The sequence below is a fragment of the Chaetodon auriga genome, chromosome 19, assembly GCF_051107435.1.
Source record: "Chaetodon auriga isolate fChaAug3 chromosome 19, fChaAug3.hap1, whole genome shotgun sequence".
Taxonomy (NCBI): domain Eukaryota; kingdom Metazoa; phylum Chordata; class Actinopteri; order Chaetodontiformes; family Chaetodontidae; genus Chaetodon; species Chaetodon auriga.
Window position 1 is genome coordinate 4,324,357 of NC_135092.1, and position 13,947 is coordinate 4,338,303.

A 13,947-nucleotide genomic window follows, 5' to 3' on the forward strand; every position below is an offset into this window, starting at 1 on the left:
TACAATCAGGCTGTTAAAACATATTCACGGTTACAGTTTTACAACATTTTTAATGTAATGATTGTGATGAATTTCTTTTAGCATATTTATATTTATACTATTTCATTGGAGATTTTATGCACTTATTGTGGAAACAATTGTGGCACATTTCCGGTCTAAAGCTTGGTTATTGTGGTTCCTTGACGCAGAGCTCTTATCTTATTATGGCGTCACATCTACGTTTGTCTAAATTACAAAATAATCACACCCACACCAGAGACCGTGTGTGTGTGTGTGTGTGTGTGTGTGTGTGTGTGTGTGTGTGTGTGTGTGTGTGTGTGTACTCAGATATAGTTTATCTGTCATAACAGTTACTTTAACCCTGTTTCTAGTTCAGGAAAGAAGGATGGAGTGAGCACGAGGAAGGAGGACTGATACAGTGATGTCATTACAGTACTCAGTACATACTACAGTACTAACCCTAATCCACATGCTGTACTTTACTGGGTCTGTATTTCCACATACTTTTGGCCATGCGATGCAGCTTCTTTCCTAATATCTGGCTAAATCTTAGAGTAACTACTTGCAAGTAATTAGGATACATTCATGAAGAGCAGCCAATCAGGTGGATTAGATTTGATAAGAGTACAAAAAGTGCACAGGAACATGTTTCATGTAGATCGGAGGGATGTACCCGAATACGTTATTCAGGGAAGTACTGATAATGCTTCTGGCTGAAGCTGCTCGTTAGAGAGAGGATCACAAGACTGGTTATAGTGGGACAGAGAGGCTGAGTGGACTGGTTATAGTGGGACAGAGAGGCTGAGTGGACTGGTTATAGTGGGACAGAGAGGCTGAGTGGACTGGTTTTACTGGGACAGAGAGGCTGAGTGAACGGGTGAGAGTATAAAGTAAGAAAGGTCGAGCAACAAATTTGTATGCACATGCTGCAAAATCTGTCTGTACAGATGGAGTTTATTGTGGGTTGGACATCAGGGCTCAGTGGAGAGATGCGATGCTGTTCTATATTCATTGAGCATGATAGTCTAGTACTCCATTTGTACATTTCCCTTACAAACTGTTGTAATGTTAACACATCAAGTAACGTGAACCACCATCGGAAGATTGCTCCCTTTGAGACATTTTTCTGTCTTCACAGTTTCTATTTCCAATGTTCAGGTCATAAAATTAATTTTGGTAAGAAATAAATAAACAGCGAGTGAGATGACAATTACAGAATGAGGAATGTGGAAATATCATAAATATACTGCGTTATTAATTATATTGCACAAACAATAAATCTTAGAAAATACATTAGCCTGATTTAATGTGTTTTCTGGTAGAAACCACATTGTTTTCAGCCTTCTGTCTGAATACAGGTACAGAGTATTTTGTTGGGTGAACACATTCAGATACTGACGTCTCTGTGCAGCTCCAGTAGCTAACACAGTCTGCCACTTTGAATTCAGCCCGCTTCATGAAAATGAGATTTGAGAACACTGAAGCAACACTAACCTACAAAACTGTCTGCTCAAATGAAATGAGTGGATAATGTTGACATGCAGGACAGAACTTTTAAGAAAATAAAAGCAGCACCAGCAGGATTTTCAATCCGTCTGTGTAACTGTCAGCCACAAACAGTTGGCAAATAGAGATTGTTTGTCTTCCTGGAGAGCATTTCTTTGAGCAGGTTTGTCCTAAAGGAAGTTAACAGCTCAGGTTTCTTTCAAATGAGACCAGTTTTTCTAGAACTGACATCTCAAGCTGTGAATGAAGCAGGTTGGAAAGTCAAAGAGGAAACAGGAAGTGTGTTTAAACTAACATACACACAAAGCATGAAAACACCAGCTCCAAAAGAAGGAAGTCCTCACATACACATCTCTGTCTGTCTGTCTGTCTGTCTGTCTGTCTGTCATCAGAGACGATGTCGCTCCACTGTCAGCGATGGTTTCTTTTATTTGTATTTCCAGAGAGGTTCAATGTGTTTCCATTCATGCCATGCTTGTAACAGGAAGTTTTATTTGAACACCATCTAGTGGCCATTAGAAAAACTGCAGCATCACTCATTTTACCTATCAGCTGCTGATTGGTTGCTGCCTGTGTGGGACGCTAGTAATGCTAATATAAAGTTAGCCGCAAGCTAACAGCTGGCTGTGGAACATTGTTCTTAAAGGAAAAAAATAATAATGCCGATTTAGGGAAAAAATGATGGAACTACAACTTAAGCTGATGTCTCTATTAAATTTCATTGTTTTTAGTTGTAATTACACCCTAAATGTTTTTTTTGCACGTTTAATGCCTTTTGTGAAGTACTTTGAACGTCTTCATATTCAAAGGGTACAATATAAATGAACTTGGTTTGCCGTAAGATAAAGAAAAATAAAGTAGAAAATGAAATAGTCAGCAGGTGAGTGATTGATTTTGCCATTGCCACCACTTAAACTCAAGGGAGTCTATGAAAGTCTGGTGTGGAAGGAAAACTGAATGATCAAAACAAGGACGTAATGAATCCCATCTGAAGGAAAAACTGTCAAACGAGCATGTGTGAATCATTTTATTAGCCGCAGTTATTGAGTAGTATTTTCATATGAAGAGGCAGACAGAGAACTGGAGACATCAATCACAATCATTTGATGGAGAGGCTGCTGCCCACCCTTCATTTCCAAGCCCGGCTCTGTTCTGTCAAGAACTGAAATGATCCCCAAATGCTCCCAAATACAAGAGAAGTGCACAAAGGCAAAGCTTTTTTTTTTCTTTTTTTGAAGTTTGACCCAACCAGTGACAGTATAACCATCAGCCACCCACCAACAGGAGTCAGGGCGGTGGTTGCTCAGTACAATGATGGGACCAACAGTGTGTGTGTGTGGCAGCGCTGCATTAATCACGACTGGGATGGATCGTATCTTTACTGTTTTAACATCAAAACGAACACACAGAGATCACCAAGGCCTGATGTCGGATCCACAGACTCATCTGCTTACACTCTCCTTTCTGCACATCATGGACACGTAAATAACTCTGTAATGATCACTGACACTTCTTGTAAATTTGATAAGTTTTCTACAGAAGTACACTGCATTCATCTAAGAAAATCTGGTTATTATGAGAACGCATCTCCTACTTGTGAGAAAGACATCACGTTTTTCAGAAAAAGTGTCTCTTTTGTCTTTGATAAACATAGTTTCATAGTTACTACTGGTTAAATAATCAGCCAAGATGAACAGAGGCAGAAAGGTTTCGAGTCAGAGCGAATGAGGAGGAAGAGGTTACAGAACTGTCTGTAGTGAGACATCATGCAGTTTCCTGTGAAGATTCTACCTGTTCAGAATTAACGAGGTTACAGAAGGTAAAACAGCAAAAGGGACAAAACTGAATTCTTTGTTATATGATCAATTTTGAACTGACATATTTTATGGCTAACAGAGCGCTGCTACATGCCAGGTCCGAATGCGTGTGATTAAGTGCGTGTGTGTATGCGTGTGCGTGTGCGAGTCAGCGTTCAGGGGCGGCAGCGCTGGATGAATCGCGGGTACAGGCAGACGTCTCGGATGTGGTGTCTGTTCAGCAGCCAGGTGAGGAAACGCTCCAGACCCAGACCGTAACCCCCGTGAGGACATGTGCCGTACTTCCTCTGAAACACACACACACACACACGCACACAGCAGCCTGTTAATCCACACTAAGCTTTACTAAAACACAGTGATGCAGTAAGGCAAGGGGCCTCATATAAACTCACTTAAATGATGAATTGATTATCAAAATCCTTTCAGTTCTAATACAGTTGAACAAAATGTTGTTCCTTTCTGCACCAAAGAGCCAACCAAACAGGAAAGAAGCCCTCAGTGTTCTGTTACCTGGTCAGTGTACCAGTAGTAGGGGGTTGGGTCGATTCCCTCCCTCTGGTATCCCTCCAGCAGCTCCTCAGCATCCCAGATACGCATCGAGCCTCCAACAATCTCGCCAACATTTGGCATCAACACGTCGACCTGCAGCACAGACAAAGACACACACACACCAGCTCATCAGTTAGAACATAACTTCAAGGCTTCTTGCACAGCTTTAATGCGACACTCAAAATCTGTCTTTAGGTGGAGTTTCACTTTAAGGCTCCAGGGTCTGAGTTCCACACATCAGCTCCAAGGGTTACCGTTCCATTTCGGTTAGAGCGATGTCGGCAGGTCGGTTGTTCAACCAATTTCAGTCAAGACTGAAACGTCTCAACTGTTGGATGGATGAAATTTGGCCAAATACCTTCAAACTAATGACATCAGCCAAACATGATGAACTAAGGTGGTGAACATAGTAAACATTACACTTGTTAAACATTAGCATGTTAGCATTGGGCAGAGTCACTAGCATGGCTGCAGACTCTATGTTTATTTATGCATTCAATAGAATCACTGTGTATGTGAAGCTCTTTTATTAACATAACTTCATGGAAACCAAACACAACCTTCATTTCTTTGCTTTCACACCTTCGCCCAAAGTTCAAACAGATTCAAGTGGTTCGTACCGACTCAGTGAGGCGTCTGTCTTCCTCACAGCGCTGCATGTAGAAGGATTTGATCTCAGCAGGGAAACGACAGAGCAGGATGGTCTCGTTGATGGTGTCTGTCATCAGCCTCTCTGGAGCCTCAGGGATGTCCTGAGAGGGAGACAAGTATAAAACACAGTTAGAGGGACAGTTTCCTCAAGCTTCGAAAAAAAAATCAAAAAAAAAAAACAATCCAATGTACGTGTTGGTCCCATGTTTCAGACATACAGTAGGGCTGCACTTGACAGCCATGGCATACAGGTGAGCCTGAACACACCTGAGAGCCTCATTACTGACTGGATCTGATGACCTGCAGCTCCACAGACACTCAACAATTAAAACAACTGAACTTCTTAACTACGAGCTCTTTAACTACCTGCTACACAACTAAATCACATTCAGCCACAATCAATAACCACGTGGGCGTCGCTTTAATCGTCAAAAACTAACAACACACTCACAAGACGACTGCTGACAAAGGAGTGTGTCATGATGAGCGCTGCTGACAATAACTCGTTTGGAGAACAATGAGTGTGTTAGATATTCTGATGGGTGTGTGTGTGTGTGTGTGTGTGTGTGTGTGCGTGTGTGTGTGTGTGTGTGTGTGTGTTCAGTCGTCACCTCTCCAAACTCGTAGTAGGTGCCGTCATCCTTCTTGATGTCGTGTTCTCTGAGCCACTCGATGGCTTCAGTGTAGTTCATCCTCTTGAACGGCCTCTTGGGGGGTTTGAAGTTCTGGGGAAAGAAAAAAAAAAAAAACAGCATTAAAGAAAATATCAACACTGCTGTCAAGATATTAACTCCATCTGCTAATGAAGATCATGTGATCGAAAGCTCCAGATCAGCTACATAATGGACCTTGAAGTGAGATTGTTTACAACCACTGCTATTGTTTGCTGCTGTGTCAGTCATCAGCATGTATAAGTGATGAATGTTCTATCAAGTATATTGGACAAAACGCGACATACGGGGTTGATGTCATAGAGCAGCTCTGCAGCAGGGGACTTGAGCACTCGGTCCACCACATCACACACCAGATCCTCCAGTCTGTTCAGCAGATCCTCAAATGTGATGAAGGGACACTCTGCCTCGATGTGAGTGTACCTGAGCACGGAAAATAAATGAATAATCAGAGTGAGGAAGGCTTACAAGACTGAAATGAGTTTCATCGATGCACAGGGACGAGCGTAACTGAAATCCAGTGAGTGGCTGTCGTGTAATCAATATTACTCATTTATAATAATTTTGCAATCTGATTTACTGTGCTGTGCAGTAGCAGCGCTAATAAAGGTCCCACTCTGTTGTGAGAATGCCACAGTGCACTTGTGCTGTTCCCTATAATGTGTTATCAGCGTTCACACAGATGTGAGCAGGTAAACCCACTACTGTGACGTGGTTGAAGGCTAGAGGGCTTCGGAAAGGAAGTCACACTACATTCAGGCTGCCGAGGGATCAACCCACTGTTGGACTCTGACTTAGATTGGACAGTTTTTTTTAAAAAAAAGGATGAAAATTGATGCAGCAGAACCAGAAATATCATCTTTTTAATTCCACACATTCTTCCTCCTTGTCTAAACGCTGCCTATGCTTTACCCACAATGCAACTAGACCTCTTACAGTTTGGTCAAAGATTTGGATGTGTTATGCTAGTAGCAGCTAACATAAGAATAACACCATACTCACTCAGACAGGTGTCTGCGGGTGCGGGACTGCTCGGCCCGGAACGACTGGGCGATACAGAAGGTGTCGCCCAGGGCGGGTATGCAGGTCTCCAGGTAGAGCTGGGAGGACTGTGTCAGGTATGCCTGCTCACCGAAGTAGTTGAGGTTGAACAGTGTGGAGCCGCCCTCCACCTGAGTCTGCACAAAGGTCGGAGGAGTGATCTAGAGCCAGAAAACAAACAGCGGTTCAAGAGCCTGTGATCTAGAGGTCACTCTGTCTGAAACTGAAAGCGTGTATCATCTGTCAGACTCGACAGGGAAGGCAGCTGGACTTGTTTAGATCTCAGGGTGATCCATCTCTTATGGAACCTTTTGTGTGCAGCTTGAAACCACATCACACCTGTACTTACCATTGAAGGACTTCTTAATCAAATCTGCATGAGTTTGTCTGGCTGCACTGTAAACAGGTACAGCTGCACTTCTTCTGACTAAGTAGCTGCTCATGGAGTGTTTACTGTAGTATTGAACCACACTTGAGTCTGACAGAAATCTTAAGGATTAGAACTTCAAGATAAGTCCATACTCAGTCAACAAGGGGTTTGGATTAGATAAACAGATCTGGTACTACATTCATGTTTGATAATACGCTACCAAAGCCAAATCTTACTGTTCACACCATCAAATAAATTAGATAAGGAAATCAGTTAAAGATTACAAAACTAAGCTCCATGCAGACATTTGCAGATCAAACATGTTGCCAACTCAAACCAAGTAGAAAAAAGGAAACCTGCCTCAAATGGGTTCACCCTAGAAAAACTGCACTGCAGCAAATAAAAAGATTTTAGGACACATTTGGAATTCACTAATAGGCAAAATAGCTTTTTAGGAAGGAGTTTTTCAGCTACACAGAACCCAAAGCAGGATCAGAAGAAAAAGCCGCACACCACTGAAGTGAAGGCCAACACCTGGGAAAGCCGTCTGACTGAATGTTTTGTGCATTGCTCTTTGTTATACGTAAAGAATGTGGTCATTTCAGTTGGTGTGCTTCACCTCGTAGTATCCGCGGTCGAAGAAGTGGTCCCTGAAGCACTGTGTGACGGTGGATCGGACCCTCAGGATCTTGGAGACGTTCTCCCCTCTGATCAGCATGTGCCGGTTGTTCAGCTGGACGTCCACGTCAGACTCTTCGTTCAGCAGGTTGTCGGCCCCGCCTGCCGGAGCTAAGCCAATCAGCTCCCAGAAGTCACAGTGCAGCTCATGGCCTCCAGGCGCCTGGGAGCAGAAGACAAAAACTCACTGAAAGCATCCTTACACCGCCCCCGTCCTGCACTGTTTCAGCATGCAAGCCTTGTGAATCTTGTGAACTTCATTATTTCACCCCATGACATTAGAAAAAGATGATAAAACAAAACTGTTAAGTCTTAACAGAAACAGAACCAAGTCTGTCTCTTCAGTTGTGGTTCATTTTTAGCTGAAACAAATGATTTTTCTCATTATCCATTAATCTGTCTTTTAAATCAAACAGTTCATTGTCTATTCTCTACTGTTGCAATATTTTTGGACATTTCCTGACTTTCTAAGTCACGAAATTGTGAAAAAAGCTCATCAAAATTTCCCAGAGCCCAAGGTGACCTCTTCAAACGTCTTGTTCTGTCTGACTAACAGTTCAAATCCCCAAGACATTCAATTTCCAATCATATGTAACAGATATGTTATATGTTTCCATAATCATGGTAGAGAATTCCCTCTTAATTTTCGCTGGTTTCTAATCAGCTTTTTCCATGTGAGCGTGCCCAGGACAGAGACTTCACAGAGGGACAGCAGAGCTTTGGGTTGACAAGACAGACCCTCACACAGGGATCAATCTCTGAATTCAAGTGAACTGCATTCAAGGAAACGAAGTAGCTTCTAGAAATAAAAAAGAAAATTGTTTCCACAGCTGAACGTTTGACTCTTCGGGTACGTTTGTGTGTTAGAAAAAGCTCTGTGCTTTATCGTAACTTGTATCATAAGGTAGAGTGATCCCAAATAGTCAGGTTACTACAGCACATGCAAACGTGTCTCACTTCCTGACTAACCTGGTACTGGGGGGTTTGATTGTTGTGTAGCAAGTGCGTTTACCTGCTTCCCCTCAGGAACTGCAGTGACGGTCCCATACAGAGCTACAGTACTCTCTGTAGACAACAGCACGCCATTATAGCACTGGCACTGAAGACCAAAACAAGGAAAGAAGTCAGCGTTAGTTAGCCTCAACATCATACAGCATGGCTGTTAAAGGACCAGTGTGGAGGACTCAAAGTATGTTTTCTTTTGGCTGAACTTTATTCTCTGTGTCACATTTCTTATTTAAAAGTGAATTCCATTTCAGAAAACACTTACTGAAACTGACTACCTTTATTTCAGTTGCATTTCTCTAAACTTCAAACATCAAATATAACATGAATGAGGACGAAATGACTGCACAGAGACGCAGCTCACTGTAAAAACTGTCAAATGGTTATTTATTAAGTTGTACCAGTTTGTCAGTCAGGACACACTGGAGGAAACCGGTTCCATCTCTCAGCACAATGAACATCAGGTTCTTGCCTGTTTGACAGAAAAACCACACAGTGAACGACCGTCTTCAAACTCAGCAGTTTGACTCAGTAGAAAGATGTTGATGAACATGTGGACCTATTTGTGTTTTCATGTGTCAAGCTCCTCACCCTGTCTCCTGAGGCGATGAACCCATCCAAACACTTTGACTCTCTGGTCTCTCTTGGCCTCCAGCAGATGGATCTTAACCTGCAAAACACAGTTAACACTCATCTTTAACCAAACAATGAATGAAACTCCAGTAAAGGCACGAATATAGAAAAATGTACTCAACTCTAACTGTTCATAAAAATCTAACACTGCCCTTTTCAAAACAGATAAAATTAGTATACAAAGATGATGTAAAATAAGTAAAAGTAAGAGAGGAAGGTCAAAAACAATCCCACACTTATTTGCTTTCTGCCAGAGAATAAGAAGAGAAGATTGACACCTCCCTCATATCTGTCCATTAAATGTAATCTCAGCACAAAGACAGGAATCACTGCTCCCATATATTTTTCGTTTTTTCTACAGATTAAATATACAAAATCCATCATGTCCATTAGTGAGCTTTATGGCTGCTAACAGGAAGATGTTTTTATGACCACCCGAGCCAGGCGAGCTGCTTCTGTTGAACGACTGCATCCACAAACCGCTTGTCATACATTTTAACAGATTTTTCAAGAATGTCTTAAATGATAATATAGCACAACGATAACATTAATGAGTTATGCACACAAGTATAAACAAAGTTCATGTGCATCAACACTCAACGAGTGCATTACGACTAATATGAAACGTGAATGACTGACGGTGTCAGGCTCAGGCAGGCTCGAGTCCTTCTCAATGACGATCTTCTTGGCTTCTTCCAGGTTCTTCTCTCTCCTCTCGATGTCCTCTGCCTGCACAACAAACATGGAGTAAAAAAACAAACAAACGGGTAAAAACATGGAGTTTCTCAGAAACCAAACTGTCTGTTTTCTGTTGCTCTAACAGCAGCTGCTGTGAAGAGAAAGGAAGAACACGCACCTCCTTCTTGTCTTTGGCATCACACTTTATCTGCTCACGGTTAAAGGCCTTCTTTGCATTCTTCATCTGCGTCTTAGAGATCACTGTCCAACGCTGACAAGAAGAGACAAGAAACTCAAACATGAAGAGACAAATTCAAGATAAATTCAATGAATTAATGTTAAATAAGAGCAGCAAGTATGTCGGTTTCTTCTGTGGTACACAGCGTCGGTGGATTACAGTTTAATGTTTACTCATCACCTTCTCTCTTTACTTTTTCGTCAACTTCAGGTGATTTATTGATTATCTACTGGTGTCATGACCTGATTCTGCAGGTTTTTATTGCACTAAGCAGCTGACCACAGTGACAAAGTCATTCAAGTGAAAGATGAAAGAGGGTAGACTTAACAGTGAAAATGAATGCTGCAGCTCTGGTTGGAATAAAACCTGTGTAGGAAACAGCGAAGAGGGGCTTTCTTTTCTATCCAAAACAAGGCAGAGTCCTCTCCTGTGTATGCAGCAGGGCGACATGATGAGGACTAACATGAAAACTAAGAGATGAGGAAAAAGATGTTCTTAAACCAACCTCTTCCTCATTTTGCGAGTCTACGTAGATGGTCGGGAACGGCTCCTTCCCAGCAAACAGCAGAGCCTGTGAGGATTTGTTCATTAGAAACAATGAGATGCAATGAGACAATGACATCTTAGTGCAACTGGATCAACCACTGGAACAATTATCAATTCATTATCTTCTTCTTCTTTTAAACCACACCTGCCTGCATACAACTAAATTACCTTGAGAGGAGTTTTAAAGGGTTTTTGCTCTGTGCCATCTCCATCCTGGTCGCTGCCACATTTGTCTGACACATACACCTCACCTGTAAAACAGAGGCAGGGTGAGAAACAGCACTTCCTCCTGGTCATATAATGTACCTGTGTAACATCTGTTGCAGATGTGTTATGAAAGTATTATAGATTATAGATTTACATCTTCTTCACTGACTCGCATACTGTTGGTTTTGGCTTTCCATGGTATGTGCTGACACTAATAAAAATATAGAATATTACCACATTTATCAAAGTTCAACAATACAGATTGCACAATTGGCCAGGGAAAATAAAATGCCATGTTGGGCTACTCATAAGGATTAAGCACACTGTGTTTTTGTCCCCCCCCCCCCCCCCCCCCCCCACTGCTCAAAGTGTGAAGCTGAATGAAAGAAAAGTGAAAGTGAGCTGATTCTCAGAAAAGCCCATTTCCAGTAAAACTGCCACCCCCTCTGTGAGGGATGTGAGGGATGTGAGCAATATCGAAACTGGAACAATCATGTTTAAGCGCTTGGACATCTGCAGCTTTAGCAGACTGGACAGAGATAGACCACAACATTATCATCCTGAAACAGAAAAGGGCCAAAAGGTTGAAGCACACCTGGCACCACGAAAATCCACACTTTACCACGCTTTTATTTATATCATCACAATTATTTTATCGACCCAGCAAATATGAAGTTGTGTAGCTCAGCAGGCTTTAACTCTTTGCTTGGGACAGACATAAACGAACGTAGGTATCTCTGGGTGGACCCCGGCTATCTTGACCCTGTACATGGTACCACGCAGAGAAATGAAAGTAAAAGTGACTAATTTCGTGTAAATTGCGCAAATACGTTAGAGGCCGCGATCGTGCTGATAGTATTACATCAGCCGTTGACTACAAAAAAAACAATACAATTACAGAGCGAGGCCGGTTTCATACATCGAGTGAAGTGACTGGCGCAGCCCCTTAGCTGCAGCATTGCAAACTGACAGCTGTCATGGCTAAAGGTTAGCCTACAATTCCCTGTGTCTGGCTCTGGCTTTAACCTGAGACTGGCACGCATTCGGCTGACTGTGTAAACCTGCTCTATTACAAAGGATACCCAAAAAGAGACCTTCAGAAACAGATACCATGATACCAGCGTGTATCAACATGCTAACTGCTAAAATCACAGCAACTGATGCAATATGAAAGACACACGTCTCTGAGAGCTAGCTCACGAGCTGGCTAGCTTTGGCTGAGCTAATTTTCTTCCTTACCAACTGAGATTTGATCCACACCTGTAATTATCTCCGTCGCCATGTCAGCCCAGGTACTATGACAGTCCGCTGAGGAGGGGAGAGAAAAAATTTCTATTCAAAAAATGGAAATTAAACCCCAGAAACGACTGGCGGTGGTGGTGCTATCCCCAGTGCAGCGTAAGCGCAACTTTGCATCAGCCCAGCCGAAACACGCTGTATGACAGAGCAGGGCAGGAAGAGGCGTGGCTGCAATGTCCTTTCCGTGCAGTTCACCGGTGCTGATTGGCTTACGTGAAACGTCACTTCCACAAAGTCAAATCTGATTGGTGCTTGCTATGATTTGACATGAATATTGTAAGAATTGCCCTCTTGTCTTCGGTTCTGCCTGTGGCGATAAAACATTTACATTTACGTTTACTTTTAAAAAAATCTCAAGATTTTGGCCCATTCCTCATTATGAATGTCCTGTAGTTGATCTCTGATCTCTCATACAGCTGCAATCACATCTTCAGTGTACAACAGAGAACTGATTTTGATGCTGGTTAAGTCTGTAGCTTCACTAAGATGTGACAGCAAGGTGTAATTGTGTCGAAACCTTCTGTGATCCCCTGTGTGTAAGAGCTGCTCCAGTTCAGCATTTCTCCTCAGCTCAGTGATCTGCTGCACCATCTTGAAGCTCACTGATGCCAGATGATCTGATAAGATCTGATCTGCATGTGAATGAGGATTAAGCACATTTTTTGTTTTTGTTTGTTTGTTTGTTTGTTAGTTTGTTTTCCACGGGTGAACGTGTGAAATTTCTAGCTGGTGATTACTGGTTTCGCAGAAATGACAACTGTCATCCGCATCACAGCTGATGTCAGGTTGGTGTGCTTTCTGAATGGTTCAGCATCAAGTCCAGAGCACAGTTTCCACAAGGACCCCCCCCCCGAAGGTGAATGAAAGAAAAGTGAAAGTGAGCTGATTCTCAGAAAAGCCCATTTACAGTAAAACTGTCACCCGCTCTGTGAGGGGTGAGTCAGGATGTGAGCAATATCGAAACCGGAACAAACATGTTTAAGCGCCTGGACATCTGCAGCTTTAGCAGACTGGACAGAGATAGACCACAACATTATCATCCTGAAACAGAAAAGGGCCAAAAGGTTGAAGCACACCTGGCACCACGAAAATCCACACTTTACCACGTTTTTATTTATATCATCACAATTATTTTATCGACCCAGCAAATATGAAGTTGTGCAGCTCAGCAGGCCCCCCCCCCCGAAGCTGAATGAAAGAAAAGTGAAAGTGAGCTGATTATCAGAAAAGTCCATTTCCAGTAAAACAGGATGTGAGCAATATCGAAACTGGAACAATCATGTTTAAGCGCCTGGACATCTGCAGCTTTATCAGACTGGACAGAGATAGACCACAACATTATCATCCTGAAACAGAAAAGGGCCAGAAGGTTGTAGCCCACCTGGCACCTCGTACGTTCCCTCCGCAAGGTTTCTACGAAAATTTTATCAGATCTTGCTGTTCCCCACAGTTTTATGAGCACAGTGGTTGATAACCTCCACCTCCTGCTGAAGCAGCTTCACATCTTTCTCTCTGTCCTGGATTCTGTGCTGGATTCTCTCCTTGTCTCTCAGTTCATTCTGCTGAGACTAAGACTGTGTGGTGGTCTTTATGCTCATCCATAGAGCAGAGGTAACAAATACACTGCTGATCAGTGCAGCAGAAGATCTTCATCACTTTCCCATGATGAGAGCAGATGTTCTCCTGAAGCGTCCTGTAGGGGTTGACCAGCTTGTGTCTTTCAAAGGCAGGGGAGTCTAAGTTCGACTGAAAGTGTAGCTCATAATAAGAAACCAGACACTGCAGACAGGATTTAGGAGCATTCAGCTTTCTCCCAGTGCAGAGATCACAGGCCACATCTTCAGGTCCAGCATAGCAGTGATCAGCTGGAGCTGCCTGGAGTCCTGTCTTCTTTAGGTCCTCAAACTAAATCTGCTGACATGAAAAGAAGCTAAACCACAAAGAGCTTAAAAATCTTTCACAAAAAAAGTATTAAAAAAGTCCTGGTTCAGGACTAAGAGTGCATTGGAATCTTCTTTCATGTTTTCATTAGCTGTGGCCCTTGACTCCCAAGTGCAC

General features: G+C 42.6%; 1 protein-coding gene across 2 annotated transcripts; it reads right to left on the minus strand.

The window, feature by feature from the left end:
- Positions 1-2,518: 2,518 nt before the first annotated feature.
- Positions 2,519-12,038, minus strand: nars1 (asparaginyl-tRNA synthetase 1). 2 transcript variants are annotated; one of them, XM_076758082.1, is made up of 15 exons: positions 11,830-12,038; positions 10,552-10,634; positions 10,343-10,408; positions 9,778-9,870; positions 9,561-9,650; positions 8,880-8,958; positions 8,690-8,760; positions 8,296-8,382; positions 7,225-7,446; positions 6,197-6,396; positions 5,482-5,617; positions 5,135-5,248; positions 4,493-4,624; positions 3,834-3,965; positions 2,519-3,610 (listed from the first exon to the last, which is right to left on the minus strand). In XM_076758082.1, the coding sequence occupies exons 1-15, from the start codon at positions 11,870-11,872 to the stop codon at positions 3,479-3,481; spliced, it is 1,680 nt and encodes a 559-aa protein (XP_076614197.1). In that variant the 5' UTR covers positions 11,873-12,038; the 3' UTR covers positions 2,519-3,478. The 2 variants fall into 2 exon arrangements, with proteins under 2 accessions (XP_076614197.1, XP_076614198.1); XM_076758083.1 differs by having other exon boundaries at positions 11,851-12,033.
- Positions 12,039-13,947: the final 1,909 nt, after the last annotated feature.